Consider the following 27,202-nt stretch of genomic DNA (forward strand, 5'->3'; position numbering starts at 1 on the left):
AGCTCCAATGCCTCTTCTCACAGGGGAATGAAATCTCCGCAGAGAAAAGAGCATCAGGCCAGAATGAGGGAAGTCAATCTGAGGATTGAAAGGGAAGAACGTGCCCTTGCCAAAGAGTGACTTGCTCTGGCCAGAGAGCAAACGTTAAGTGGGTTAGAACCCACTGGTGGCAGCACTATCCCTAAGGATAGAGACAGGTCCTATGACAATAGAAACCTGAGCAAGATTGTCCTTCCCTACAAGTGTGGGGATGACATCCACAAATGGATAACTGCTTTGGAGAGAGCTTGCAAAGTACAGCAGGTACCCCAAAGTCAGTGGGCAGCTATCTTGTGGCTCTCCTTCTCTGAGAAAGGTAGAGACAAGCTCCTCACAGTTAGTGATGAGGATGCTGACAATTACACTGTCCTGAAGAGTGCTCTGATTGATGGGTTTGGCCTAACCACTGAACAATACAGGTTGTTGTTCAGGGATACCCAGAAGACACAGACTCAGGACTGGACTGACTTTGTAGATTGTGCCACTAAGGCTTTGGAAGGCTGGTTATTGGGTAGTAAGGTTAAGGACTATACAGGATTGTATAATTTGATCATGAGAGAACAAATCCTTAACAACTGTCATAACCAGCTGCTGCATCAACACTTGATTGACTCTGACCTAACTTCTCCCCAGGAATTGGGAAAGAAGGCAGATAGGTGGGTCAGGACTAGAGTTAAGCAGAAAAACCAGAACCAGGGCGGTGATCAGAAAAAGGCAGACCAGAAGGGTAATGAGCAGAAATCAAAAGACCAGAAGTCTTCACCAGAACCCCAAAAGGCTCAGGGGGAGGGTGGTCCCAAAAAGGATAAAAAGAAAGATGGCCAAAAGAAACCTTGGTGTAATTATTGTAAGTCCAATTCCCATTGGTTTAGTGAATGCACCAAAAAGGACAAGCCCCCAACCACCATTGCCTCTTAGGCAACTGTACCCCCTAGTCCAGCTGTAAGTGGTGGTTCCCAGCAAAAGGGTGTAATAGGGTTAACTCTGGGAACTGAAGTGGATTCTGGCCTAGTCAGAATACCCACTCAGGCTGTTCTGATCTGTGATGGGGACATAGCTTTGTCCTCTACTGTGGGTCCCAGTAAACTGGGCAAGTACAGACAGACTCCTTTGATCAACCAAAGAATGGCTCAGGCCTACAGGGACACACGTGCTAGTGTCACAATGGTGACACCTGCCTTTGTGGACCCTGGACAGATCATGCTAGGTGAGAATTACCTAGTGACCAACGCTAGCAATGCCACTACCTCCCATAGTGTGGCAATTGTTAACTTCTCCTGGGGACGGGTAACTGGCCTCAAGAAAATTGTGATGAGTTCCGACCTTCCTGTAGAGTGTCTGTAAGGAAATGACCTTGAAACTTCAGTGTGGGCTGAAGTGGAGTATAGGACCAATGCAGAAATGCTGGGAATAGATGCACATGTCCTTGCTGTGACTAGGTCACAGGCCAAAAAGTGCAACACTGAACAAGTGCTGGATCCTGGGACAATGGACCAGACACAACCCAAGAGAAAGAGCAGTAGGGTTAAGGCTGTGCCTTCCCCCCTGCCTCAGGTAGAGAGTCAGCCCTCACGGGAGGATGATTCTGAGAGCCCTGAAGGAACTGTCCTAGAAGAACTGGAACCTGACCAGGTTGAGTTTCTTGGGACAGGGGGACCTTCAAGGGCAGATCTGAGGCAGGCACAATTAGACTGTCCTTCTCTTGAACCCGTCAGACAGCAGGCTGCTGCTGAGGCTGCAGGGAATGCTCAAGGTACCCATAGAGTGTATTGGGATGAAGGGCTGCTGTACTCAGAGGCTAGAGACCCCAAGCCTGGTGCGTCCAGGAGGTTGGTCATACCATTGAGTTTCAGAGGCTTCCTTCTTACCTTGGCCCATGATATTCCCCTTGCAGGACACTTAGGCCAGAATAAGACTTGGGACAGACTTGTCCCTCGCTTTCACTGGCCTCACATGTCAGAAGATACCAAGGAGTTTGTCGCTCCTGTGTCACCTGCCAAGCCAGTGGCAAATCAGGTGGCACCACAAAGGCCCCCCTCATACCACTACCTGTGGTGGGGGTTCCCTTTGAGAGAGTGGGGATAGACATTGTAGGACCAATGGACCCCCAAACAGCATCTGGGCACAGATTCATACTGGTGATAGTGGACCATGCCACCAGGTATCCAGAAGCTATACCCCTAAGGACCACAACAGCTCCTGTTGTGGCAAGGGCCCTACTTGGAATATTCTCCAGAGTGGGTTTTTACCAAAGGAGGTTGTCTCTGACAGAGGTGCCAACTTCATGTCAGGATATTTGACTGCAATGTGGAAGGAGTGTGGAGTTAACTACAAATTCACTACACCCTATCACCCACAATGCAATGGGCTTGTGGAAAGATTCAACAAGACCCTAAAAGGGATGATAAAAGGTTTACCAGACAAGCTTAGGCGAAGATGGGACATCCTTTTACCCTGCCTTCTGTTTGCTTACAGTGAGGTCCCACAAAAGGGGGTTGGCTACAGCCCTTTTGAGCTTTTGTTTGGGCATCCTGTAAGGGGACCCCTGTGTCTAGTAACGGACGGATGGGAGAGACCTCTCAGACAACCCAAACTGGATATAGTGGATTATGTACTCGGCCTCCGCTCCAGGATGGTAGAGTATATGAAGAAGGCTTCTAAAAACCTTGAGGCAAGCCAAGAACTCCAAAAAGCTTGGCATGACCAAAAGGCTGTGCTGACTGTGTACCAGCCAGGACAGAAAGTGTGGGTGTTGGAGCCAGTGGCCCCAGCAGCACTCCAGGACAAATGGTCTGGGCCCCACACTATTGTTGCACAGAAGGGAGAAGTCACCTACTTGGTGGATCTTGGGACTCCCAGAAGCCCCCACAGGGTGCTTCACGTCAACAGATAAAAGGCATATGTTGACAGGGCAGACATGGGCTTACTCATGGCTACAGATGAGGGGCAAAAGGAAGAGAGTGACCCTCTCCCAGACCTGCTGACTCAGAACCCTGATGATGGTTCAGTTGATGGTGTGGTCTTTTCTGACAGCCTCACTGACCATCAGCAACAGGACTGCAGACAAGTTCTACAGGCCTACAGATATATGTTCTCTCTGACCCCAAGTCAGACAAACTGGTGCACCCATGAGGTGGACACTGGTGACAGTCTGCCTGTGAAGAGTAATATCTACAGGCAACCTGACCATGTCAGAGACTGCATAACGATTGAGGTACAAAAGATGTTGGAGCTGGGAGTCATTGAACCTTCAGAGAGCCCTTGGGCTAGTCCTGTAGTTCTTGTGCCAAAACCTCACACCCAAGATGGTAAGAGAGAGATGAGGTTTTGCGTGGATTACAGAGGTCTCAATGCTGTCACTAGGACAGATGCCCACCCAATACCTAGGGCAGATGAGCTCATTGACAGATTGGCAGCTGCCAAGTTTTTGAGTACGTTTGACCTGACAGCAGGCTACTGGCAGATCAGACTAGCTGAGAATGCAAAGGCCAAAACTGCTTTCTCAACCCCAGGAGGACATTATCAATTTGTGGTAATGCCCTTTGGCTTGAAGAATGCACCTGCCACTTTCCAAAGGTTGGTGAATCAAGTCCTTACAGGCCTGGATGACTACTGCGCAGCTTATCTTGATGATATTGCTGCCTTTAGCTCCACCTGGGAGGATCACCTGGTCCACCTGAGGAATGTTTTAGAAGCCCTGCAAAAGGCAGGCCTCACTATCAAGGCCACTAAGTGCCAGATAGGGCAGAGCAAGGTTGTGTACCTTGGCCACCTAGTCGGTGGGGGTCAGGTTCAACCACTGGAGAGCAAGATCCAGACCATAAAGAACTGGACTCCTCCAATTACCCAGACTCAGGTCAGAGCTTTCTTGTGCCTGACTGGGTACTACAGAAAGTTTGTTAAGAACTATGGGTCCATTGTGACACCACTTAATGACTTGACCTCTAAGAAGATGCCAAAGAAAGTTCAGTGGACAGTAAGCTGTCAGAATGCATTTGATGACCTGAAGCAGGCCATGTGCACTGCACCTATTCTGAAAAGTCCAGACTACTCCAAAGAGTTCATTGTCCAGACAGATGCTTCTGAGTTGGGTGTGGGAGCTGTTCTTTCACAGCTGAATATAGATGGTCAAGACCAGCCCATTGCTTTTATTAGTAGAAGGCTGACCCCTAGAGAGAAACGTTGGTCAGCTATTGAGAGGGAGGCCGTTGCTGTGGTTTGGGCCCTGAAGAAGCTGAGGCCATACCTGTTTGGCACTCACTTCAAAATTCAGACAGACCATAAGCCCCTCTTGTGGCTAAATCAGATGAAGGGTGAAAATCCCAAACTTCTTAGGTGGTCCATTTCCCTACAGGGGATGGACTTCACAGTGGAACATAGACCTGGGACTGACCATGCCAATGCAGATGGACTCTCCAGATATTTCCACTTAGAACATGAAGACTCAACTGGTCAAGGTTAGTTTAATGTCCCTAAGTTTGGGGGGGGGGGGGGTTGTGTAGGAGAGTAGGGTCTGCTTCCTATGGTCACCCCCACTTTTTGCTTTTGCTTCACTGGTTTTCGACTTAGATGTGGCTGTGGGCCTGCTAATCAGACCCACAGCCCAGATGTTCTCTCTCTAAATTCACTATGTACTCTAGGTACATAACCCAATTGGTAAGGATCACCCTATAGGGCCCTGTACAGTGTACTTTAAGTACCCAGGGCATGGGTGTACCCTAGGCCTACCAGGGGCTGCAGCATGTATTATGCCACCCCTGGCTGGCCTTCCATTATGACACAACTGGCTGATCACTCAGCTGGGGCAAGGTCGTGTAAACACCCCTTGCTTAGGTATAGTATCCCTACGCCTGCCTTATTTATAGACACATGTGTACCTTTCAGTCACTCCTATGGCAGGCCTTAACAATCCTGAAGGCAGAGTGCTTGGTAACATGTGAGATGGTGCTCTAGCATGAGCTGAGCCTGTCTGCAGCTTTCGGAACCATGTCCTTATAGCTGTTCTATGATATCGCCTACATATACTCTTAAAGTGCCTTATAACTCTCGCGGTTATGGTAACTATGGTTTGGCTTTATCAAAACATGTCGTGTAAGGTGTCTAACACTTTGGAATACTACCCCCACACCATTTATGGCGATGAGGATAGTATTCCTCCCTTCTAGAGGGAGAAGACATGTTGAAGACCTACTACCCGGTTAAAGTTAACCAGAGCCCCAGCGTCACAAAATGGATGCTGCTGCCACAGACACAAGTCTGACCTCCTGCTGCTGGGAGTCCTTCCAGCGAGGGAGGCTTGGACAATAGGTTTCCTGCCTTGGGAGGTGCTAGCACCACCCTAGACAGGACTTAGTGTATTGGGGCAGAGAGGGATGAAAGAAACGAGACACTGCCTGGGGCACACAAGGTGTCCCATGCAAAGCCCGGTTCAGACCAGTGCTGGGGCACTCCAGCCCCACTCCTGGCGCGAAACTGGACAAAGGGAAGGGGGTGTAACCACCCCCCTCCCTGGTCCCACCCATAGGAGGGACCTAGCAGATAACCCAGCCCCCCAGATTAGTATAAGAGTGGGAGCTGAGTCCCTAGGACTTTGGATGATCCTGATAACTGAAACTTGAACAGAAACTCTGGACCTTCGACATTCGACTACGGAAGAAGACTGAAGAATCTCCCTTGTGGCCAAGGAGTGGCCACCCTGTGCAAACAGGCACCATCAAGCGACCTGCCGTTTGCTTTGCCCGAAGTTCTATGAGGAACCGACTGCAGAGCCCGACCAGCGCCTTGACTTCCAGACTTCTCCGATCCTGATCCACATCCACAGCAAAGCTGAGAACCGTGGAGGCAACAAGAGATGTGGGACCGGCTACCTGGGAAAATTGGCTACTTGCTTCCAGCGCAGCTTCCGAGGCATCCTCGAAGTTGTGCTCTGGGGATTGAGAAGCCCCATCCCCGAGCACCATCTGCACCGAAGATCAGCCCTCCACACTCCACGAGTTCTGCGTGGGGCCCTTCTGCATTTTCCTGCTTGATGCGTCTGTCCGGTTGCTTGCCCATTGGCTAGTGACCTCTGCGACGACGAACCTTTGACTTTCCACTGCAAGTTTGGCTCCTCCAGACTGGCCCTTGCTTTCCTGTGAAAGAGAAGCACCTCAGGCCTTCCTGGTCTGCAACAGAAGCGAATCCTTCATCCTGCGTGGGTTGCGTTTGCCAAGGCTTGTTGGTCCGAACTCGGCAACAACGCCGCCAACAGCAAGAGCCCTCGTGGGACAGCTAGCCTCCTGGTTCTGGCCGTCCTCGACGCCTCCTGGTATCCGTGGCTGCTGCGACAAGCTTCACCGCTTCACTTGCATCTCCACAACATCGCCTGGTTCCTTCCTGGTTCCTTCCCGGCTCCTGGCTGGTGACCTAGACTCTGTCCCCTCTGCTTGCAGGTACCCTTCTTCTTGATTCCAATCTTGGGATCCACCGGACACTCTTCACTGACTGCCTGTCAGCATCTTTCTTCAGGCATCGTTAGGAGTCGACGACGAAACCTGACGCAAGTTCACACCTATGCACCCGCAGCCCGTGGGCTAGGTAAACTGAGTACTCCAGTGCTCACAAGGGTATTGACTATCCTAGTGTCTAGTTTCCAAGTCTCTAACTCCTAGTTCCTTCCGAAGTGTCCTAAAACTCTTGATTTCTAAATACTACTATTTCTATCGACTTTAACGCATTACGCGTGAGTGTTTCCACTCTGCACCTGAATCCCGTGGGCCTCCCACTGCCTAGCAACTGATAGGATAGTGTAGCCCCAGCGATTCCCTAGGCCTAGGCCTAACCTGTGTTTGTGACAGTGGTTCTTATACCACTTACTTAGTATATGGTTTGTGTGGCCCCTAGGGCCTAACTGTATTACTTACCTGTGTGACTTATGTATGCTTAAATAAGACTGTGTTGTACTTACCTCGAATCTCATAAAGAGTGCTGAGGGTATTTTAACTAGAATAAATACATTCTATTTTTATATATATCTGTTGTGGTGTCCTTTCATTTGGTATTCAAGGGATTGCAAATGGTATAACAGCTGGCTTCACATGCCATACAGAGTGTAGCCTAAGACTGCTCTTGTCCATGCTACCACTAGGATAGCTGGTCTATAAGGTTGACTTTACAACCAATCACCATAAGGGTTGTTTGGACTGATACAAGGTGTACACTAGAACTAGTGACATCATATATCAGGCCAACTTCTCACAGGTCCCTCGACCTCCTCGTCGACTGGGACCTTGAGCGGCGCGGAGTCGACTGCCGGATCTCAAGGAGCTTGCGGGACCACTCCCGCCTAGCCTTCGAGGTCAAGGCCCGGCAGTCGGGGCACGACTCGGCATCATGGTCTGCCCCAAGGCAGTAGAGACACCGATGGTGGTGATCCGTAACCGACATCAGTCGGTGACAGGCGTCGCAGGGCTTGAAACCGGGCATCCCTACCGGCACCAAGAGTGGAGGTCGACTCGAAAGATGAACCAAAAAAGTCTAAAAAGTTTAGTCAAAAAGTGACTAAAGGGTATGCTCTTCCCGGATCTGCGCTTATTGGCGCGGAAAAAAGAAGTACTGACGTCAGCGCGCAAGGGCGGCGTCCAAGTACTCCGACGACGTCATCCCGGTGATCACGATGCCGACGACGGATGCGGAGCCGCAGAAGACACCTAGCGACGCGCAAGGGTATTGCTGACAAAAAATCTTACCGGATCCAGCCTGATGCCTGGGGATATTCTAAGGTAAGGAATCTAACTAACGTGTTTCTTTCAGATAGGATATACAAGGGGGTTTGCAGTTAGACCATGCAAAGGTTAATGGCGATGCCTCATTAATATCCATTAAAATGTCCAAAACTGACCAAGAGGGCCGCGGTGAGGGGTTAGTTCTACATCGGGCGCATGGTAATCCGTGCTGCCCCATAGCACAACTTGAAGCATTTTTGCAGCAGAGACCTACTACAAGGGGTGGGACACTATTAATCCATGCGGACGGCACACCTCTTACCCTGCTTCAATTTAAAAGGGTGATGGATATGGCAGTACAACAGGCAGGTTTAGATCCTAGTTGTTTTGGAACCCATTCTTTTAGAATAGGGGCTGCCACGGAGGCAACAGCAAGGGGATTGCACAGCAGTAATGTCAATATAATTGGGAGATGGTCCTCCAATTGTTACAAACGCTATGTGCAGCTGCACATGTTGTAAGTGGAGCGTTAACACGGTACTGATGCGTGTCTTTTTCTGATTATCTTTACAGTTTCTCGAACCTGTCACGGAGGGGGAAAACTGGCGTTGGCTCCTCAACAACTAGCAAAACAAGGACTTGCACCTCTTCCAGACACAGGACCACAGGTGATTTGGATTATAGGCCATTCATATGTAAGACATTTGAAGGCATTTTTCTTTTCAGAAAATTACAAATACAGAGCGGAACAAGCTGGTTTTCAGATCTCATTGCATGGGAGAGGGGGGTCTCTGTTTTAGACAGTTCAGGGGTTTTGTAAGGGACTTATTGAGCAAGGGTCCCCACCCAGATATTATTATCTTACACCTAGGAGGGAATGATTTGGTGGATCTGGGTAGAAGAGGGCTAGTGGAATCCATAATAACAGAAGTGGGTTGGTTAGCAAAAGCATGCCAGGGATGCACCATAGCGTTGTCACAAATGGTACCTAGATGTCAATGGAGGGGGGGGAGTCTGTGAGGACACTGAACCACTCAGTAAGAAGGATCAATAACAAGATAGAGAGGTTGTTTAGGTCCCCTCAGTTACAGACGATCACCCACGGGTGCATCAGGGGGGATCCGTGCTTCTTAAAAGACGGTGTCCACTTATCAACGGTAGGTAATGCAATCCTCTCAGAAAATCTGCTGGCATGGTTAGTGGGCTTAAAAACAGGGCATGACCTCCTAGTTAGCATAGTGGTGGGGGGGGGCCAGATAGTCGGGCAACCATGCTGGCCTGTCGCGGTAAGGTCATGACTGGTGAGCAGTAAATTTAAGTTCCTTAGGGGGCGGCGCCATTCTTGAATGGGGTCGCCCAAGGGGGAGGGACAAGTCATCCCTCCTAGAACTCCAGGGGCAGTTTCAGCCTTTTTGGCTGGATGGGTGCGGGGGAGGGGGGAGTTACGCTTTTCCTAGGCTGGTTGGCCACCCTGCACGTGCACGATGGCGCCAGTAAAGGGCGCAGAACTGCAAGGGCCCCTTATGGAGATAGTATACAGAGCGTACGAGGGTAACTGGGGGGGAAGTACCCTCATGGTGAACGGGCCCCCTGCGCATGCACACTCCGGCGGGAGGGCGGGGGCTTCATCGATAAGAATCTGACACCAGTTATTGACCTTGCCGTAGGCTCAAACATGGATACGCAGGAAATAATTGCCATCATGATTATGGATGATGTTATGCTTAGATTCGGATAGGAATAACTTGTATTAGAGTTATGTTAAGGATAGCCATCTGACATCTGTACATATCAAATGTAATCAATGTCAATTGTATGATTGTCTGCGTAATTTGTAAATATTGTTATTTTTAATTGTTTAACTGTTTGTTAATAAATACGGCCGGGGGTTATCTACGACCCCCTTTTCCGACTAAACTCTTGTTCTTGATATTGTGTGGGTCTGGACAAGGGAGGAGGGGGTATAGGTAGTACCAGGCCATATGATGCCACGCCGGAGGTGTCTTGTTCCAGGTGCTGTTGAGGTGCAGCTCCCTTCTACTCAGGCCTGCCGCCCCAGCCACAGTTTCCCTTGCAGGCACCTTGTCGTTCTGCGAATCCCTGCCTCCTTGCACAACCACTCCATACCCCCGTCTCTTACTCAGAGCGCCGCGCCCTTTTCAGTACCCTCTAACGAGCCCCCCATTCCCCGTCGCAAAGGTGGTCCTTCCCGGTCCCCATTTCACCCCCTCACGCTGAGAAACGGGCCGCCAACTCCCACTCCACCTGGGAAGAGGCAAACCCCAGATGCAATATAATAACAAGCATTTGCAATGCAATAGGTCTCGCATTTAAACGAGTTTAAGCTATTGGCATTGTAAATGCCAATACCTTTTATTTATGTTTTAAAAGCCAAAACATAAATAAAAGGCATTATCTCTTACAATGCCAATAGCTCAAACTCAGGTAAATGCGAGACCTATTGCATTGGAAATGCTTGTTTTTTTCTGTGGCTTTTATAAGGAACAAAGATCAAGATACATTTTATCTCTTTTAAGATGCTATAGTTTTACTCAATGCTGCCCTGCTTTGTACTTTTTGAAAAAAACTTTATGACCCACTGGTTTGTTTCTCTGTAGCTTTATCTCTCTGGACTTGTACGAGAAGGAAGAAATTATGTTTAACTGTGAATCTGCAGAAGCCCTAAAAGTCACTTTGACCTTTATAACCCAGCACTCAGTATCTTAGGGAGTTAATAAAAGGGAATCTTGAGGGGGGTTTAGTCACTACCTTTTAATGCTTTTATAAGGTATTCAGTTCGGTTTTTAGTGCTCTTTTTAATTGTGACAGTCGTTTCTATTGCAACTAATTTGTAGGTATATTACTTTACATATACACCGGGGATCATGCTGGCAATTTGGATGTATGCATTTGCTTAGTGCTTATTTCACCTACTAGCGGTATTAACTAATAATCTCATTTTATGGAAAACGTCAATTTGAAGTGTTGTTCATTTGGACTTCTCATATCCATTTTAACACTGTTCCCCTTATTAAAATGTTATTGATTTTTATTTTTGAAAATTGTTTTGTACTTTTATGATCTATGTCTTTTTAATTGGATCGAATAAAGTTATTTGAATTGAGTAGAGCTGCAATATTTGCTGACAACGAGTTGGCTTTAGAGTTTAACGATTAAACTTGTAAATGATAAAACTAATAAAAAGATGTAAAAAAAATCAAATCTTGCGCATGATGTAAGAATAAGAGTCAAGTACTGAAAAGATGTCTAATAACTCTGCAATTTGATTTAAGCAATATACTTGGGCGAAAATATAAGAGGTTTAGGGAAAAGATTAATTAGACGAGCTTCAGGCAAAAAAAAAAAAAACATTACTATAAAGCACCAATCTCAACTATTTCTCCAGACTCCTTAACAGAATAGAATGTTCACAAGGCAAATAGACTTAGGTAAATCGGCTGAGATGGAATAGAGCGGATGGGGTGCCCGAGAGCGGATGAGCCACTGATGATCAGGTTTATTAATTCTGAATGTGCACCTGTCCTATGAATATTGAATGTTTTCTTTACCCAATGTGTCTGCTATTGCATATAAAACCCATTGTCTGCACTGTGTCAACATCTTTCATCACCTTAGTTTATAATTTTCACTGTTAAATGTATGCGATTCCGGTTATGTCGTGGGACATTTTAATAGCTGTAGCTGCTGTATGTCATTCCACCTCATTTGGTGAATTCGAGTTCAGGAGTCACGTTTTGGTGAGTACGGACACAAACAGACAAGTATTGTTAATGTATTGTGAAAAGAATAGCTGTGATATATGAGATACTGTGCAGCAGGAGACTGCATTATGTATTTAATGTATCACAAATACGCGCTGGCTTCTATCTGTATACATGTTTATTAACAGGCAAATTACAAACCGATTGACTGGAAACATTTTAATTGGTCAACAAAAACAGTACTAAAACCTACCTTTCCACTGCCAATGACTCTTCGGATTTCCTTGCACATGTTCTTCGTCCCTTGTCTGTATATTTGCTACCAATTGTGCTTATTATTGATTCTGCTGCAACCATAAATTCTTGGGATTGTGATTCCTATAAGAACATACATTTTTAATATGAGTCTGCTAATCAATAAAATATGAATATGCCAATTTTACAGTATGTGTAAACTCTTACCAAGCGTTGTGTGCTTGCTATTGTTTACCTAAGTGCCCAACATTGCATGCACCTGCTCCCTATTCTTGTGTGACATATGACCCCATCACTTATTGCAAAACTGCTTGCTTTTATTACATTATAATGGTCACTGTGTAATGTGTTTTTTTTTTGATAAACAAATTTTTATTTTCATATAGGCATCAAGATCAAAAAGGACATACAGCAATTTGAGCAATGTGGTAGTAGCCAGACCTGTCACATAGTAATTAAAAATCAGCAGCACAAGCATTCTCCCCCACCCCTCTCCCTCCGTTCCCGCCCTACGCATACCTCCCCCTAAACTAAGCCCCCAAGCCATTTCCCCCATATTTTACGAAACTTTTTGGGGCAACCCCTTGCAGCGTACAGTGTCCGTTCCTGTGCAGCGCACCAATCCACCCCTCTCCGCCATTTGTCTCCTCTGGGTGGGTCAACCTGCTTCCAGGTGGCCGCTATATCCCTCTTGGCCACCACCAGGGCCGTGGTTAGGAAATATTGCTTGTTACGGGAGCCATCCAGCCCATCCGTTATGCCCAACAGCGCTAATCGAGGGTCATGGGGACCTCCCATCCCAGAACGTCAGTTAATTCAGTTTCAATCTCCCCCCAGAAGCTTTCCAGGCGAGGGCAAGACCAGACCATATGAAAGAAATCTGCCGGTTCCACCCCGCAACGAGCGCACGAGGCCCCTTGGCACAGGCCCGCTCGAAACAGACGCTCCGGGGTCAGGTATGCAGTGTGAAGATAATAAAGCTGGATAAGCCGCAATCGAGCCGATGCGGTGATCGTCCTGGGCGCCATAAGGGCGTCCCTCCAATCATTGTCGTCCAGAGGACCCACCCAGGCCTCCCACCGCTGCTTCAGCCCACTCCAGTCCATCGGGGTATTATTAACCAAGGATCGATAAATACAGGAGATACCCCCTTCCCAAGACATCCCAGCATCACCTGAGCTTCAGGCGGGCTATGATCGGGGAGTTTGGAGTCTAGGGGGACGTGAGATTGGAGCGCATGGCGCAGCTGGAGATAACGATAAAATTGCGAGGGATGTAAAGAAAACCGACTCCGGAGCTCTTGAAAGGAGCACATGTGGCTTCCCCGCCAGACGTCGCCCAGGCAGAAGATCCCCAGGAGGTCCCAGCTGCGAAAGCCGCCGAGCCCCGCCACCTCCCGCATCGAAGTGCCATGCCATAGCGGTGTCACCCGGGTTAGTATCCTCGACCACCTGGTGTGCCGTAGGGCCGCTCGCCACGCCAGAAAGGGAGCCCGCACGACCTCTGGAAGCGATCTAGGGACCGTCTCTCCATAGAGCATATTCTGAATAGAAGAGAATCCGGTGAGCTGCACCTCCAGTCTATAAACCGGATCATCCCACCCACCCGAAAACCAGTCGTGGACCACCAGCAGCCGCGTAGCGAGATAGTACAGGTAAAGATTCGTCATGCTCAGGCCGCCGTCATAGGAAGGAACTCGACAGCGGTCTAAAGCCAACCGGGATCTACCTCCACCCCAAAGAAATTTTGTCGCGGTCTTGTCCAGGTCCCGAAACCAAGAGCGGGGGAAGGAGCAGGGCGTGTTTTGGAGCATGTATAGAAACCGAGGGAGGATCATCAGCTTATAAAGAGCAATCCTTCCCAACGGATTCAATGGGAGTGACTGCCACTTCATCATATCTGATCTGGTCTTGTTAACCACGGGGGCCACGTTGAGAGCCCAGCACAGTTCCGGGAGAAGGGTAACCCAAATCCCCAGGTATTTAAAGGACAGTCGTCGGAGGGGAATGTCAGACTGCCAATCAAAACACTCCCGTGAAGGGTGTAACGGAACCAGGACAGACTTCCCGGAGTTCAGACGGAGACCAGATGCCTGCCCAAACCGATGAAGAATTCGGCGCACCCGAGGACCCGAGACAGCCGGATCTGAGAGATAAATAAGAACATCGTCCGCATACAACGCAATTTTATCAGGGACCATACCCGGCCAGTCCCAGCCACGGAGAGCAGGATCTGCCCGGATGAGCACAGCCAGGGGCTCCATCGCCAGGGCGAAGAGGAGGGGCGAGAGCGGGCAGCCCTGCCGTGTCCCCCGTTCTATGGAAAACGCGCGGGACAAGGTCCCATTGACCAGCACCCGAACACGTGGGTCCGCGTATAGAACCCGAACCATGGCGCGAAACTGGGGGCCGAACCCCATTAGCTCTAAGGTGTCTCCAAGATATTCCCACCCCACCGAATCAAAGGCCTTCTCGAAGTCCACCAGTAGAAGGGCCAGATAAGGAGAAAGGCGCTCTCGGTGGGCCAGAGCAAGATGCAGGCGCCGCAGGCAGTGTCTGGTTCCTCGGTTTGGCATAAACCCGCATTGGTCCGGGTGAACCAGCGCAACCATAAATGGGCGCAGCCGTTGCGCAAGGATGGTAGCGTAGACTTTAAGCTCGGTGTTGATAAGAGATATCGGCCGGTAGTCGGAGCAGGACTGTGATGGGGGTTGAGTCTTCGGCAGGACGACTATAGTGGCGGTATCTGTTTCTCGCGGGAATGAACCCTTCTCCACCGCCTCTGCAAAGAGATCCCGAAGCCGCGGGGCCAGGGTGTCACGGAAATGGGCGTAATACTCCTGTGGAAAACCATCCGGTCCCGGGGTCTTCCCAGGCGCCAAATGGGAGATTGCCATCTCGACCTCCTGCAGGGTAATGGGCAGGTCCAAGGTCTCGCTATCCTCCTGCCCCAACCGCGCCAGGGCCGCCCCACCCCCCCTCATCAATCCCGCAAGGGAGATCCCCTGCGCCCGCGCCCGGTATAGCTGGGAATAGTAGTCCGCATAGGTTTGAGCTATTGCCACCGAAACCGTGTGTGTCCCACCCGCGGCGTCCGTGATGGCCGGAATCACCCGGCCTGCACGAGGGTATGTGGCCAGTCGGTGCAGGAGCATTCCGTTCTTGTCCCCCCACCCGTAAACCCGGGCCACCGAGGAACGCCAAAGAGTCTTCGCCGCATCTAGAGAGCGCATGTGTATCTCCTCTCGGAGAAAGGCCAGCCGTCGCGCCTGTGCTGTGTCTCCCAACGCGTCCTGGTCGCGCTCAAGCTCCAGGGCCTGCGCTTCACAAGCTGTAAGTTGCTGGAGTTGGCGTCGGGCTGCTGCTGCAGATGCCCCTTTGCAACCCCTCTAATAGTCGCCTTGCCGGCCTTCCAGAGGACAGCCGCGGAAGAGACGGAGCCCACGTTGTGAAGGTAGTATTCCGCAATCCCTCTCTCCACCACCCTCCGAAAGGCCTTGTCCTGAAGGAACCAGGCATTCAAGCGCCACGTCGGATGGGCAGCAAAGGGAGGCGGGCCAAGAGCCAGAAGCACCGGCGAGTGATCAGAGAGGCCTCTCGGAAGAATGCGGACATCACAAACCCCTGCACATTCGGTAGAGGGGACAAAAATTAGGTCAATACGGGCGTGGGAATGGTGCGCCGCCGAAGTGTGGGTATATTGGTGATCGCGTGGGTGCCAAACCCTTCAAACGTCACACAAGCCCTGGGCCTCAGCCCAACATGATAGCTGTTTCGCGCGAGCGGTCCTGGTAAAGGAGACTGGACCCGTCGAGTCCAGATGGGGTGTATAGACAGCGTTGAAGTCTCCACCGAGGACAAGAGACCCCGTCGGGGGTTTGGGGAGGAGGTCCGCGGTGTAAGCGAGAGCGGTCTGCAGCAGGGATGGCGCTGCGTAGAGGGACAGCAGTGTAAGCGGCCGCCCCTCCAGGGCACCACATACCGTAACGGCCATACCCTGGGGGTCCAAATGCACCTGGGTCAGTACAAAGGGAAAGGAACGCTTAAGCAGGATAGCCACCCCCCGTGAGCCTCTAGCGAAGCCCGAGTGCCAGACCCTATCGTATCCGTAGCGGGCGAGGAAGGAACATTTATTACCCATATGGTGGGTCTCTTGAAGATGAAGGATGTCAATCTCCGCACGCTGCGTATATTTGGGGACCGCCATGCGCTTGAAGCGATCTAGCAGGCCATTGACATTCCAGGACAAGACGCGCACGGCAGCTTTAGACAAGGGTGTGTCCGCCATGGGAGCAAGCAGGGGCATGCAGGACAGGAGATAGACAAAGTGGCCGCGAAAGGGAGCCGTGGGTGGGTCGGGAAGCGCGCATGAAGCCTAGTCCCAGCTGGCACCGCGCCCTCACTGGGGCCAATGAGCGCGTGGGCAGGAAAGCTCCCCGGAAGGAGGGACATGAAGAGATCGGACAGGAGAGCAGGTCAAACACTACATGATGCCTTAGAACCATAACAGCGAGGATTGCACCCTCTAACAACAAAAACCTCCCTAGGAGGAAGAAACAACCCCAAACCAACTCCAACCCCGCACCCCCCACCCTATACTTCGAAAACAGAAGCATCTGTCGCCCTAACAGTGTGTAACCAAAACCAAGCTAAAACACTCGGGCCTGAGTGCCAGTGGACCCCTTAAGAAATCAGAGCAGACCCAATTCACCCACCCTGGCCGAGAGCAACAAGTGTGTAGGAGCACCGAGGCCCGACTGCGAAGTCCAGCAACCAGGAAGCACATCCCAATCTCCCCTCCCCGGCAAAAACATTACAAGCAGTAGATGGAAGTCAAATGGTAGGGCTGCGGGAAAGGTCCGAAGTGTCCACTTGAGGAGCAGGCTGGGTCACACAGTCCACCCGCTGGGGGGACACGGCCCGCTGCCCGGCGGCGTCAGGACCGGTGGGTGCCACCGAAGAGGCCGATGAGGCCCCGGACGCCCGTCGCAGCCGCCCCCGGAGCGCACGACAGTCACCTCCTCCCCCGCGCGCCTCCGGGGCAGCGTGCGCCGTTGTCGTCGGGATCTGGAAGATCGGGGTGCCCCTCGCCCCTCCCGCCCCTCCACCGGTGATCCCCGACCAGCGCGTTGCAGGGGACACTCCTCCGCGAGCCAAGCCCAGGCCGCCCGTGGCGTGTCAAAGAAGAAGGTCTTTTGCTGAAAAATGACTCGGAGGCGGGCTGGGTACTGCAGCTGATATTGGAGGCCCATGGATCGCATCTTCTGCTTTACCTCCATGTAGGAGCGCCGGAGCTCCTGGACCTCTCGGGTGTAGTCCGGGAATACCATTATAATGTGATTTTGGTAGCGGAGAGTCGTAGAGCACCTGGCCTCCCTTAGGATCGCATCTCTGCCCCTGAAATTCAGGATCTTTAGGATAAAAGGACGGGGGGGGGGGCGCTCCCGGGGGTCTAGGCGCCAGGGAACGATGGGCCCTCTCCACCACGAAACAGGCCGAGAGGCTGTCCGCTGGCATCCAGGATTGAAACCAACGCTCCAAGAAGTCATCCGCACTACCCGCCACTGCTCCCTCCGGGAAACCCACCAGGCGAAGGTTACAGCGATGGACACGATTTTCAGCGTCCTCCACCCGGCGGTGCAGTTCTTTAGAGTGGGTGGTAAGCTCACGCACCTGGTCCTGCAGCTGGCGGATATCGTCTTCAGCTGCTGAAATTCTAGATTCGGCTTCAGATGTGCGGGCGGTGGCGTTACGCAGGTCTTGCCGAAGAAGGGCCACGTCCACCTTCACCTCTCCCACCATGCCTTCCAGGAAGGAGCGAGATGCTGTGATGGCCTGCAAGATGGCAGCAAGGTCCGTGCCAGGGGTCTGGGCCCCCTCCCCGGCGGGGCTCGACCCTTTCTCGGAGGTCGTGAATTTGTCCATCTTAGTCTGGGTAGCCGCGGGCGTCGACCTGGAAGCCCTGTCCTTACCCATGGCGGCAGCACCGGTGACACCGGGGGCGCTTCGCCCAGTCCACGGGCAACGGAACCGGCCTCGGCGATTCCGGAAGGACTCGAGAGGCGAACAGCAGGAGGACACCTTGTTAGATCAGAAGGCCACTCGTCACAAACCCCACGGTGTATCCCCTCGCCAACCGCCCGATCCGGCAAACGATGAGCCCGTAGGAGCTGCTGCTCGTCTTCAGCCCAGGATCTCGCCTGGAGGGACACCACTCTTCACCCCGCGTCGCAGCCAAAGTCACAGGGCGCCCGTCCGCGCCACAAACCCCCGTCTCGGAGAGTCCAGCACGTCCACTGCCCGTGTACAGCTCAGGGCTATGGGCTCCAGGGGCCTCCGTGGACAGGGCCACCCCCGACACACAGGCCCCCAGAGGTGGATACGGAGGAGGGGGAGTTAAAGGAAGAGGCGAGGGATGGCCATCTACCTCCCCCGACCGCCGGCCTGCGGCCCGAACCCCCGATGCGGCGTCACACCACTATCCCACCGCTGCAGGCCTCAGAGCACCAGGGCAGTTCAAGCCACGTTGGTGGGGGGAAAGGGGGGGGAGCCGGTCCCCGACCGCCGACACCCGGCCCGATGGGGAGGGCCCCCGCCACCTCCAGCCCCCACAGCCACTCCGGTCGCCCCACCGGGGAGTTCAATCAGCGCCACACTCACCGCCTGGTCGTCAGCCCAGCCCCGCGGCCCGGAATGGGCCCCACAGCACCTCGCCGCCAGCCACAGGACATCAGGCAGGAGCCCCTCGGGGGGGGGGGGGGAGGGGGGCGCCGCAGCATCAGCGACGACCACTCCGGGCCGCCAGGGCCTCCAGGCCTAGCCGCCTCGTGGGCGCCGCGGGCTCAAGTAGCCGCGCGCCCGCACCCAGCATCCAGGATCCCAGCCGCCTCCCGCCGGGAGCTGACGAGAGACGGCAAGCGCAGCTCCGGGGGGGTGATCACGCCCCAAACTTGCACCAGTGACAGCCAGGTGGGTCAGGGCCCTAGGACAGCCAAAAACGGCCGGCCAGGGCAGGATCAGGCGGAGTAGGAAGAATCGGCGGGGTCCGGCGTCTGGAGCTTCACATGTAAGTGGTCAAAAAGGAAAGGTTTCTCACCTGTAATCCCAGTTTTCCCTCAGGGGAATCTCCATTGATTCATAAGAACTGAATGGTCCCACCCACATGGGGGGATTCCGGAACACTTTTCATAGTCTGCCCCCATGTAAATGTGAAAAACGCGCCTGCGCCTCTAAGGGACATCTAGAGAATGGAGAGTCCTTTCAGCAGGTGTGTAAGGGTGCTGAGTGAAATTAGGCAAGGAAATGGTTTGATTAACGTGACAGCCCAAAATGACATTAAATAGGAATTTTGGATGAGTTCTCATAACCACCTTACTGGATTGAAAAACGCTGTGTGGTTCGCAAGAACATAACACCCGGATTTCGCTAACTCTACATGCTAATGTGATCGCTACGAGGGAAGCAGTTTTCCATCAGAGGTGTTGTAAGGATGCTTTGTGAATAGACTCAAAAGGAGCCTGCATGAGGCATAAGATGACAATATTGAGCTCCCAGGGAGGAGATGGACGCCTTATGGGAGGGAAAATAAATATTTTTCAACCCTTCTAAAAGAAATTGATAATGGGAATTTTGAAAAAATAGGTTAGTGAAGGGCATTTCCTGTAGCCAGTAATTTAGGCCAAATGAACTTTTATTAAGAGAATTATAAGCCTGATTTGGGCAGATGAAGAAAGTATGGAAGTATTGCATCTTTTTGGCAGGTTGTTGGAATTACGTTCTTGCCAGAACACCAAATACAAAATCTCTTCCATTTGAAAGGATATGATAAATGTTCCAAAGGTCGTTTAGCCTCTTTGGGAATGTTTATGCATTCATGTGGAAGGTTCAAATGTCCATACTAAACATGCTTAGGAGCCATGCTGCCAAACTCAAATATCCTGGCATACTCAGAGTCTGGGGATGATGGTAGATGTCTTGGCCTTGATTTCTTGAACTTTGCCACATGTCTAGTTGGTCCCGATGCCGACAGACTCCTCGATGTTGACTTTCTCCTACATCTCGATGTTGACACACTCCTCGATGTCAATCTTCTCCTACGTCTCAATGTAGATACACACCTCGACATCAAACTTTTCTGCAACTCAACGTCGTAGTTTCCTTCGACGTTGACCATATATGTCTTGATGTCAACCGTCATCCCCTCTTCGACTTTGACCTAGCCCTCGACAACGAACATACAGGTATCATACCTTGTCTTGATGTAGATGCTTTCGATGTTGATCTGGAACTATGCCATTTTTGCAGTGGACTTCTCTTTTTGGATCTCCCACGCTAGGAAGGGAGAACAGCCCTGGTAGAAGACTTACCCTCACCTCACTCTCTGGAAGTACCACCTTCTCATTACAACATGCTCCCTGCGTCACTCCACTGTAACATGGAGGCAAATCTTTTCTCTTTCCCTCAGGATGCGCTTGGGAAACTTCCTGCAGTGTGGACATTTGTCAAGAACATGGTTCTCAGGAAGGTAGATGATGCAGACATCATGAGGATCCGACTTGGCCTTCTTTCTTCCAGAAGCAGAACACTTGTCAAATAAAGAAAGCATTTTATTTGAAAAATAGAAATACTTTTCTGTCAGAAAAAGGCAGAAAAACCTTGAGACAGAATAAATCCATCAAGTAAAACAGTTTTCAAACAGTTCCTAGTGAGATTTTTGATGAAAAAAGCTAAAAAGGCCCAGCTCAGTGCTCCAAGATACTGTCACCAGGAGCCGGAAATAAGAGCTGGAGCAACTGCTGGTCTCTGGACCCATAAAGGCGCAGACATTGTTTTCACATTTACAAGGGAACAGCTTATAGGGCTACTCTGTCCTCTTTTCCTCCAGCCTTCTATTTTAATAAAAAGGTTTGTGAAAGAGATTTTTTATAATCAAATACCTTTTCACCAATCTTTTGACCATATATATGTATGTATATATATATATATATATATATATATATATATATATATATATATATATATATATTCACTTAAAAAACCATAGGTTTCACACATGTTATAGTTAGCTGGACATTTCACTCGTAAAAAACCATTGAAATTCCCCCGTTATAGTTAGTTCAGATAACTATAACTCGCGCGACCGCAATCCACTGCTGATGACGTGACGTCACATATTACATCACTCATGACATGGTCAGTGACATCACTCATGACATCACTGATGACATCTTAAATGACATCACTGGTGACATCACTTATGACATCATCCTTGTGATAGAGTGGCGGTCGCGCTAGTTATAGTTATCTGAACTAACTATAACGGGGGAATTTCAATGGTTTTTTACGAGTGAAATGTCCAGCTAACTATAACATGTGTGAAACCTATGGTTTTTTAAGTGAATTTACAAGGTTTTTTAAATGCTAATTCCTAACTATAACGTGTGTGAAACCTATGGTTTTTTAAGTGAATTTGTAAGGTTTTTTAAATGTTAATTTATGTATGTATTATTATATTTTTTATATATTTATTTTACAATAATCTACCTATGTATATAGTTATAGATTGACTGTATCCTGTAATATTGAATGGCTCAGCTCTTTTTTTTTTATTTGGATAAAGTTGAACAGCATAGTTAATATCTTCTATAAATTTATAAACAGTTTAAAATGTTTTGTTTTTTTTTAAAGTTTTTTTCACGGTGCGCGCACAAAGGCTAGGGGGTCAGGAACTCTCTACCCTGCCCCCTTTTCACGTTCTCCACCTTTCTTTTTCACTGCCACACACAAAATGGCGTCTGACACTTCCTGATTTCGACCGATTCGAATGTTGACTGACATCTAACCAACAATCAGAATTACGCTCGCGCACGGCACCGTGCGCGCATATAGATATTTATGTACTTTTAACTGCAATTTTCTCAGGAACTACTGAACAGATTGACACCATATATGCAAAAGGCACATGCCTGACCTGAGGACTACCTCTTTGCCAAATTTCAAGTAATTCTGTTCAGCCGTTCGGACTGTACCTTCGACTAAAGGTCCTATAGGAAAATGCATGGGGAAAACGCGTTTTGGGACCCCCCTTTTTTCTCAGCCCCCGCTTGACGAATCACCCCGAGACTTTCAGGGTAGGAGCTGAGCGGAGCGCTCCATTAGTTTTGAAAATTTCGCGAGGATTCGTCAACCGGCGCCAAAGTTATTCAAAATAGAAGTTTCAGATTTCCTATGGGAACTCGGTCCCAACTATAACTATCTACTGGCGACCGCCAGTAGATAATATATATATATATATATATATATATATATATATATATATATATATATATATATATATATATATATATATATATATATATATATATATATATATATATATATTCAGTGAAAAAACCATAGGTTTCACACATGTTATAGTTAGCTGGACATTTCACTCGTAAAAAACCAATGAAATTCCCCTGTTATAGTTAGTGCAGGCAACTATAACTCTATAACTCACGTGACCGCAATCCTCTGCTGATGACATATGTGTCTTTATGAAAAAAAAAATATTTGTAACATATGTATAGCTAAAATTTAATGGAAGAAGACATGGGCAAATAAGTGTCTAAATACAGTATTAGCATCAGCAGAAGATTGCGGTCACGTGAGTTATAGTTGCCTGCACTAACTATAACGGGGGAATTTCATTGGTTTTTTACGAGTGAAATGTCCAGCTAACTATAACATGTGTGAAACCTATGGTTTTTTCACTGAATTTGCAAGGTTTTTTAAATGCTAATTCCTAACTATAACGTGTGTGAAACCTATGGTTTTTTCAGTGAATTTGTACGGTTTTTTAAATGCTAAGTTACTTTACGCCATTCGTGGCGTGCGCGCCCACTTAACGCAGCTTTGCGCACCGCGCGCCCACTTTACGCAGTTAGTGCCGTGCACGCACGCGCACCGCGTGCCCACGTTACGCTAGATGGGCCATGTACGCACGATGCGCTTCGCGCACCGTGCGCACATGGAGGACATATGATGCGCTTCGTTGTGAAAGGTAATATTTAATTTTTTTAACAGCTCTGATAAGCCATGCACAAATAATGCCCTTCGGGCACGATTTGCACATGGGGTGGGGAGAGTATGGATATTTTTTTTTTTTTATTAATTTTTACCGTAAGCGTACGGTAAGCGTAATCGGCGAAATTATCGAAAAATTTAAAATTCCGTTTTTGACCTTGGGGGATCTTTGAGGACTCCCTCAACATGGCTAGGTGCTTAGGAGCTGTCGAAACAGCCCCTTTACATGTTTTTGGACTTTGTTTTTTAACCCCCTCTCAGAGTGCGAGAGAGAAAATGGCGGCCGCTACTTCCTGGTTTTGACCGATTCGAATGTTTACTAAGATCTAACAGCCAATCAGAATCGCGCTCGCGCACGTCACCGTACGCGTACGGTAAGCGCACCGTAAGCGCACCGTAAGCGCACCGTAAGCTGGCTCAGATATATATATTGATTTAAAGGCTATTTTCTCAGAATCTACTGAACAGATTTACACCAAACCTACAAAAGGCACTTCCTTGACTGGTAGACTACCTCTCTGCCAAATTTCAAGGAACTCTGTTCAGCCGTTCGGGCTGTAGCTGTGTCTAAAGGTCCTATGGAAAAATGCATGGGAAAAACGCATTTTGGGACCCCCCTTTTATCTCAGCCCCCGCTTGACGAATCCCCCTGAGACTTTCAGGGTAGGAGCGGAGCGTAGCGCCCCATTAGTTTTGAAAATTTCGCGAGGATTCGTCGACCGGCGCTAAAGTTATTCAAAATAGAATGTTGCGGTTTTCCTATGGAAACAGGGTCCTAACTATAACTACCTACTGGCAACCGCCAGTAGGTAATATATATATATATATATATATATATATATATATATATATATATATTTGTTACCCTTTTTTAAATGAAATTAAATTGGCCAATATAGCCTTTCTTATAGGCTGCACAATATTCTGATCTTAAGTGTTTTACAGTCTTTCAGAAGAAAGGCAAACATCTACACTTAAGAAGATATATTATGAAAAGTGCTCAAGGATCCCAGCATGTGGGCGGGACTATTCAGTGCTTATGACTATCAATTGAGATTCCCTGAGAGAGAAGGTCATTTATGTGACTGACTCTTGACACAAACAGGACATGTAAAAATTAGGACGGTAACAAACATTAACTTGAAAGCCGTGCCACTCAAACTGCAGTCCCCTAAAATATTATGCAGTGGTAACGGTCTAAGCAGCATAATTTTTCTTTATGGGAGATTTGGAGTTCTTCCCAAATGTTTTCTTTGCAAAATGATGGGTGATTGGTGTATTCTATAGGGACCTCAAAAGTCCAGAATACATGTTCTCATGACCACAAAGTCCAAATGGGCTGTGTTTGGAGTTCCAGTGCAGCCTATGGTATACAGAATAGCTGTGGGGGAGGGGTGATGGGGGCTTTATCGTGCAGTTTCGGTACTTGAAATTAAGTATAGGAAGAGTGTCCCTTTGGCACCTGACACCCAAGGCTCACTTTTATGGCCCCAGGGTCTTTGAAGCAATACCAGATCTCACCTTTTGGGCCATTTTTATAGTATCCCGGTTAGGAAAGAGAAAGGTCTCATTCATGGCTCTGGAGAGCATGTGTCCCTTCATTTAAGTCTCTGTAGCAAGCTGATGGCTCGGGAAAGTGTGTGCCCCTTCCTTTAAGTCCCTGTAGCAAGTTGTAGTGTTTTGATTCCCACTTCAGCACACACAACAATCATGCATCTGCACTTAGGTTTTTAAAAAACAAAAAACGGAATGAAACCCAGAGCGGGGCTCTGTGGTTGTGAGGCCACATCAAGTGTGCCGCATATCCTCAGGAAACTGTCTACTACCATCTCCTTGGGCTGTAGAGGACTGGTAGTGGTGGCAACAAGATTACAGCGAAGGATAGGTCCTTATCCTGTTGCCTGCTTGGGGAAAGAAACTGTAAGAAACTGGCTCTATATATACTGCACCAAAGTGAGGTACAGTGTGTATAGAGTCCGAGGGTCACCAGAGGTTTGGCAGAGGTTAAAGTTAGATAGAACCTTACTCTCTAAAGTGGCAGCTTGGCCGAGCAGTAAGGCAGTGTCAGAGGACAGTGTAAAGCATTTGATGTACACACCCAGTCAGCATATGGTCTCACACACTCAAGAACTGAACTCTAGGCCAATTGTTTTGTATAAAAAAATATACTGTTGTTTTATTTCTAGAACCAAGCAAGCCTGGTACAGGTAAGCATATAAATACTTTGCAGTAGTAATTTACTTGTATGAACACAGTTCAGAATTGCAGTATAACTTGTACTAGTTTTGGTTACAGTTTTAAAAAAGCAGTTTGCAACACATTGCAATCGAATAGTCTTTTTAAGTAAAATGCAGTTAATTACTTTTCTGATTGCTTTTGCTAACACAGGACTGGATCCCAGATTCAGCCCTGGGACATTTCCTGAAAACAGGTGAGTAAATGCATTTTGGTTAAAGGTACGATTTTTAAGGACTATTATTGCATTTCAAAAGTTGACACAAACTTTTTCACATAGAATCACCAATGTTATCCTATGGGAGGAAATTCACTTAGCAGGTAAGTTAGGTTAACGTTACTTTTTCTTACTCAGTGCTGGATCCTGGATTCTCACTGGGACATTTCCTGAAATCAGTTGAGAAAATGCGTTTTGGTTAATCGGCTGATTTTTAAGGAATATTTGTAGTTTTCAGAAGTCGACACTTCGAAACTTTTTGGGAGAAAAAGTGTCAATGTTATCCTATAAGGAAAAATGAGTTATCGGTTTCAAGGTAAGTAATCGGTCTTTTGAGTTAGGGTTCTGGGGTTAGACTCAGGGGTCCCCCAGGGTCATTGATGCACTGTTGTTGCACCCCCAGTGGCACTAGGGCGGCCGAGTGCAGAGTGTTGAGGCCCAATGTTATCCCATGGAGGATAAGGGGACTCCGGTTGGTGGCTGCTGGCAAGCAGGCCACAGGGTTGTGGGAGCAAAGCTCCTAGGGTTGAGCTCTGGGCAAGTTGGGGACCAAGTTAGCACCAAAGGGGTACCCTCAGCGGCGCTTGGCAGCCGGGTGCAGGGCGCAGTTTTGAGGTCGGGTGCCCTGTTGAGTTCAATAGAGATTCTCCGGGACAAAGAAACACTGCAGGCTCGGGGACGAAGATCTTCCAGGAGTGACCACCACTTCAAGGGGTAAGTAGGGATGTAGAGGGATGGTTAGGCGCCACTGAGTTGGGCACACAAGGCCGTGGGGCGACGGGTGCAAGGGTGCCTTTGGATGTCGGATTTTCTTACCCGCTCAAGGTGCGGTAGGGGGGGGTCTCCTGGATTGAGGCTGCAGGCGTCGTCTGGAGGCTTGAGGCAGGTCAGGGGTCACCGGATCTCGGGTCAGGATTGCCGGGGGGACCTCCTCGTGGTGTTTGTTCACTCAAACACGGGCCGGGCTCGGCGGGTGCAGAGTGTGCTGGATTCGCAGTTTCTGGCTGGCACCAGAAGCTGCAGTTCAAACACGTCCGGTGTTCACGGGAGAAGCAGCTTGGAAAGTGAATGCAGGCAGGTCCTCCGGGGTTTATGAGGTTGCTGGCCGCTGGACACGCCGGGGTTTTGCAGGAGCAGGTTCGAGGGGAGACAGGCCTGTAGGGCTGGGGCCAAGTCAGTGGGCGTCGTCCTCTTGTTAGCTCTGCACGGCTTCTTGTCCTTCTTCTTCTTTTCTTGTGGTTGCTGGATCTGAGGAAGGAAGGTTCAGGGTGGCCTTAATAACTAAATGTAGGGGCGTTACAGGTAGGTAAAGGGCAGAGACCAATCGGTCCCCTCCCTGGGGTGGGTACACCCCCTACTCTGCCACTCTCCAGTGGGAGGAGGGCAGGAGCCTGTCCCTGGTTGGCTGTGTCCCCCCATCCTCAAGATGGCAGGGACTCAAAGTTGTGCTTCACCTCGCCTCCCCCACTTTAGGGGTGGAGTTGGCAGAGGTGGGCACACCTCTTTTCCTCACTTGTTTTTCCCGCCAGTTCTCCTGCCCAAAGTGGGGGGTAGAACCAGTGGGGACCATTGCTGAAAGCAGCAAATGGTCTGGAGAAGCTCACAAAGGCGGCATGCCTTTGAAGCTTCTCCTTCGTGAACCCTTCCCATCCTGGGGGAGAAGGCTTGGCACCTCGTTTCAGGATGTGCATTGTTTCAGGCCCCCAAGAGCATCAAGCTCTCGACCCAGGGGTCCAGAAACATGTCTGGTGGTGGCAGCCTGCGCAGCCACTCAGTCAGGTCACTGGGAGTTGGTCGAGTTTCAGGGGGCATCTCTAAGATGCCCTCTGTCGTGCATTTTACATTAAATCCCACACTGGCATCAGTGTGGGTTTAATGTGCTGAGAAGTTTGATACCAAACTTCCTAGTCTTCAGTGTAGCCATTATGGTGCTGTGGAGTTCGTAATGACAACCTCCCAGCACCATAT

At 49.4% G+C, this 27,202-nt stretch overlaps 1 protein-coding gene across 1 annotated transcript in view; it reads right to left on the bottom strand.

Annotated features, from left to right (window-relative positions):
* SYCP2 (synaptonemal complex protein 2) overlaps window positions 1-27,202 on the bottom strand; it is a 4,998,961-nt gene that overhangs the window by 2,443,201 nt on the left and 2,528,558 nt on the right. The window contains exon 25 of the mRNA XM_085615168.1: window positions 11,718-11,842. Within this exon, the coding sequence (XP_085471294.1) occupies window positions 11,718-11,842 (125 nt within the window). The remainder of the gene's footprint in view (window positions 1-11,717; window positions 11,843-27,202) is intronic.

The sequence above is a fragment of the Triturus cristatus genome, chromosome 7 (assembly GCF_964204655.1).
Source record: "Triturus cristatus chromosome 7, aTriCri1.1, whole genome shotgun sequence".
Taxonomy (NCBI): domain Eukaryota; kingdom Metazoa; phylum Chordata; class Amphibia; order Caudata; family Salamandridae; genus Triturus; species Triturus cristatus.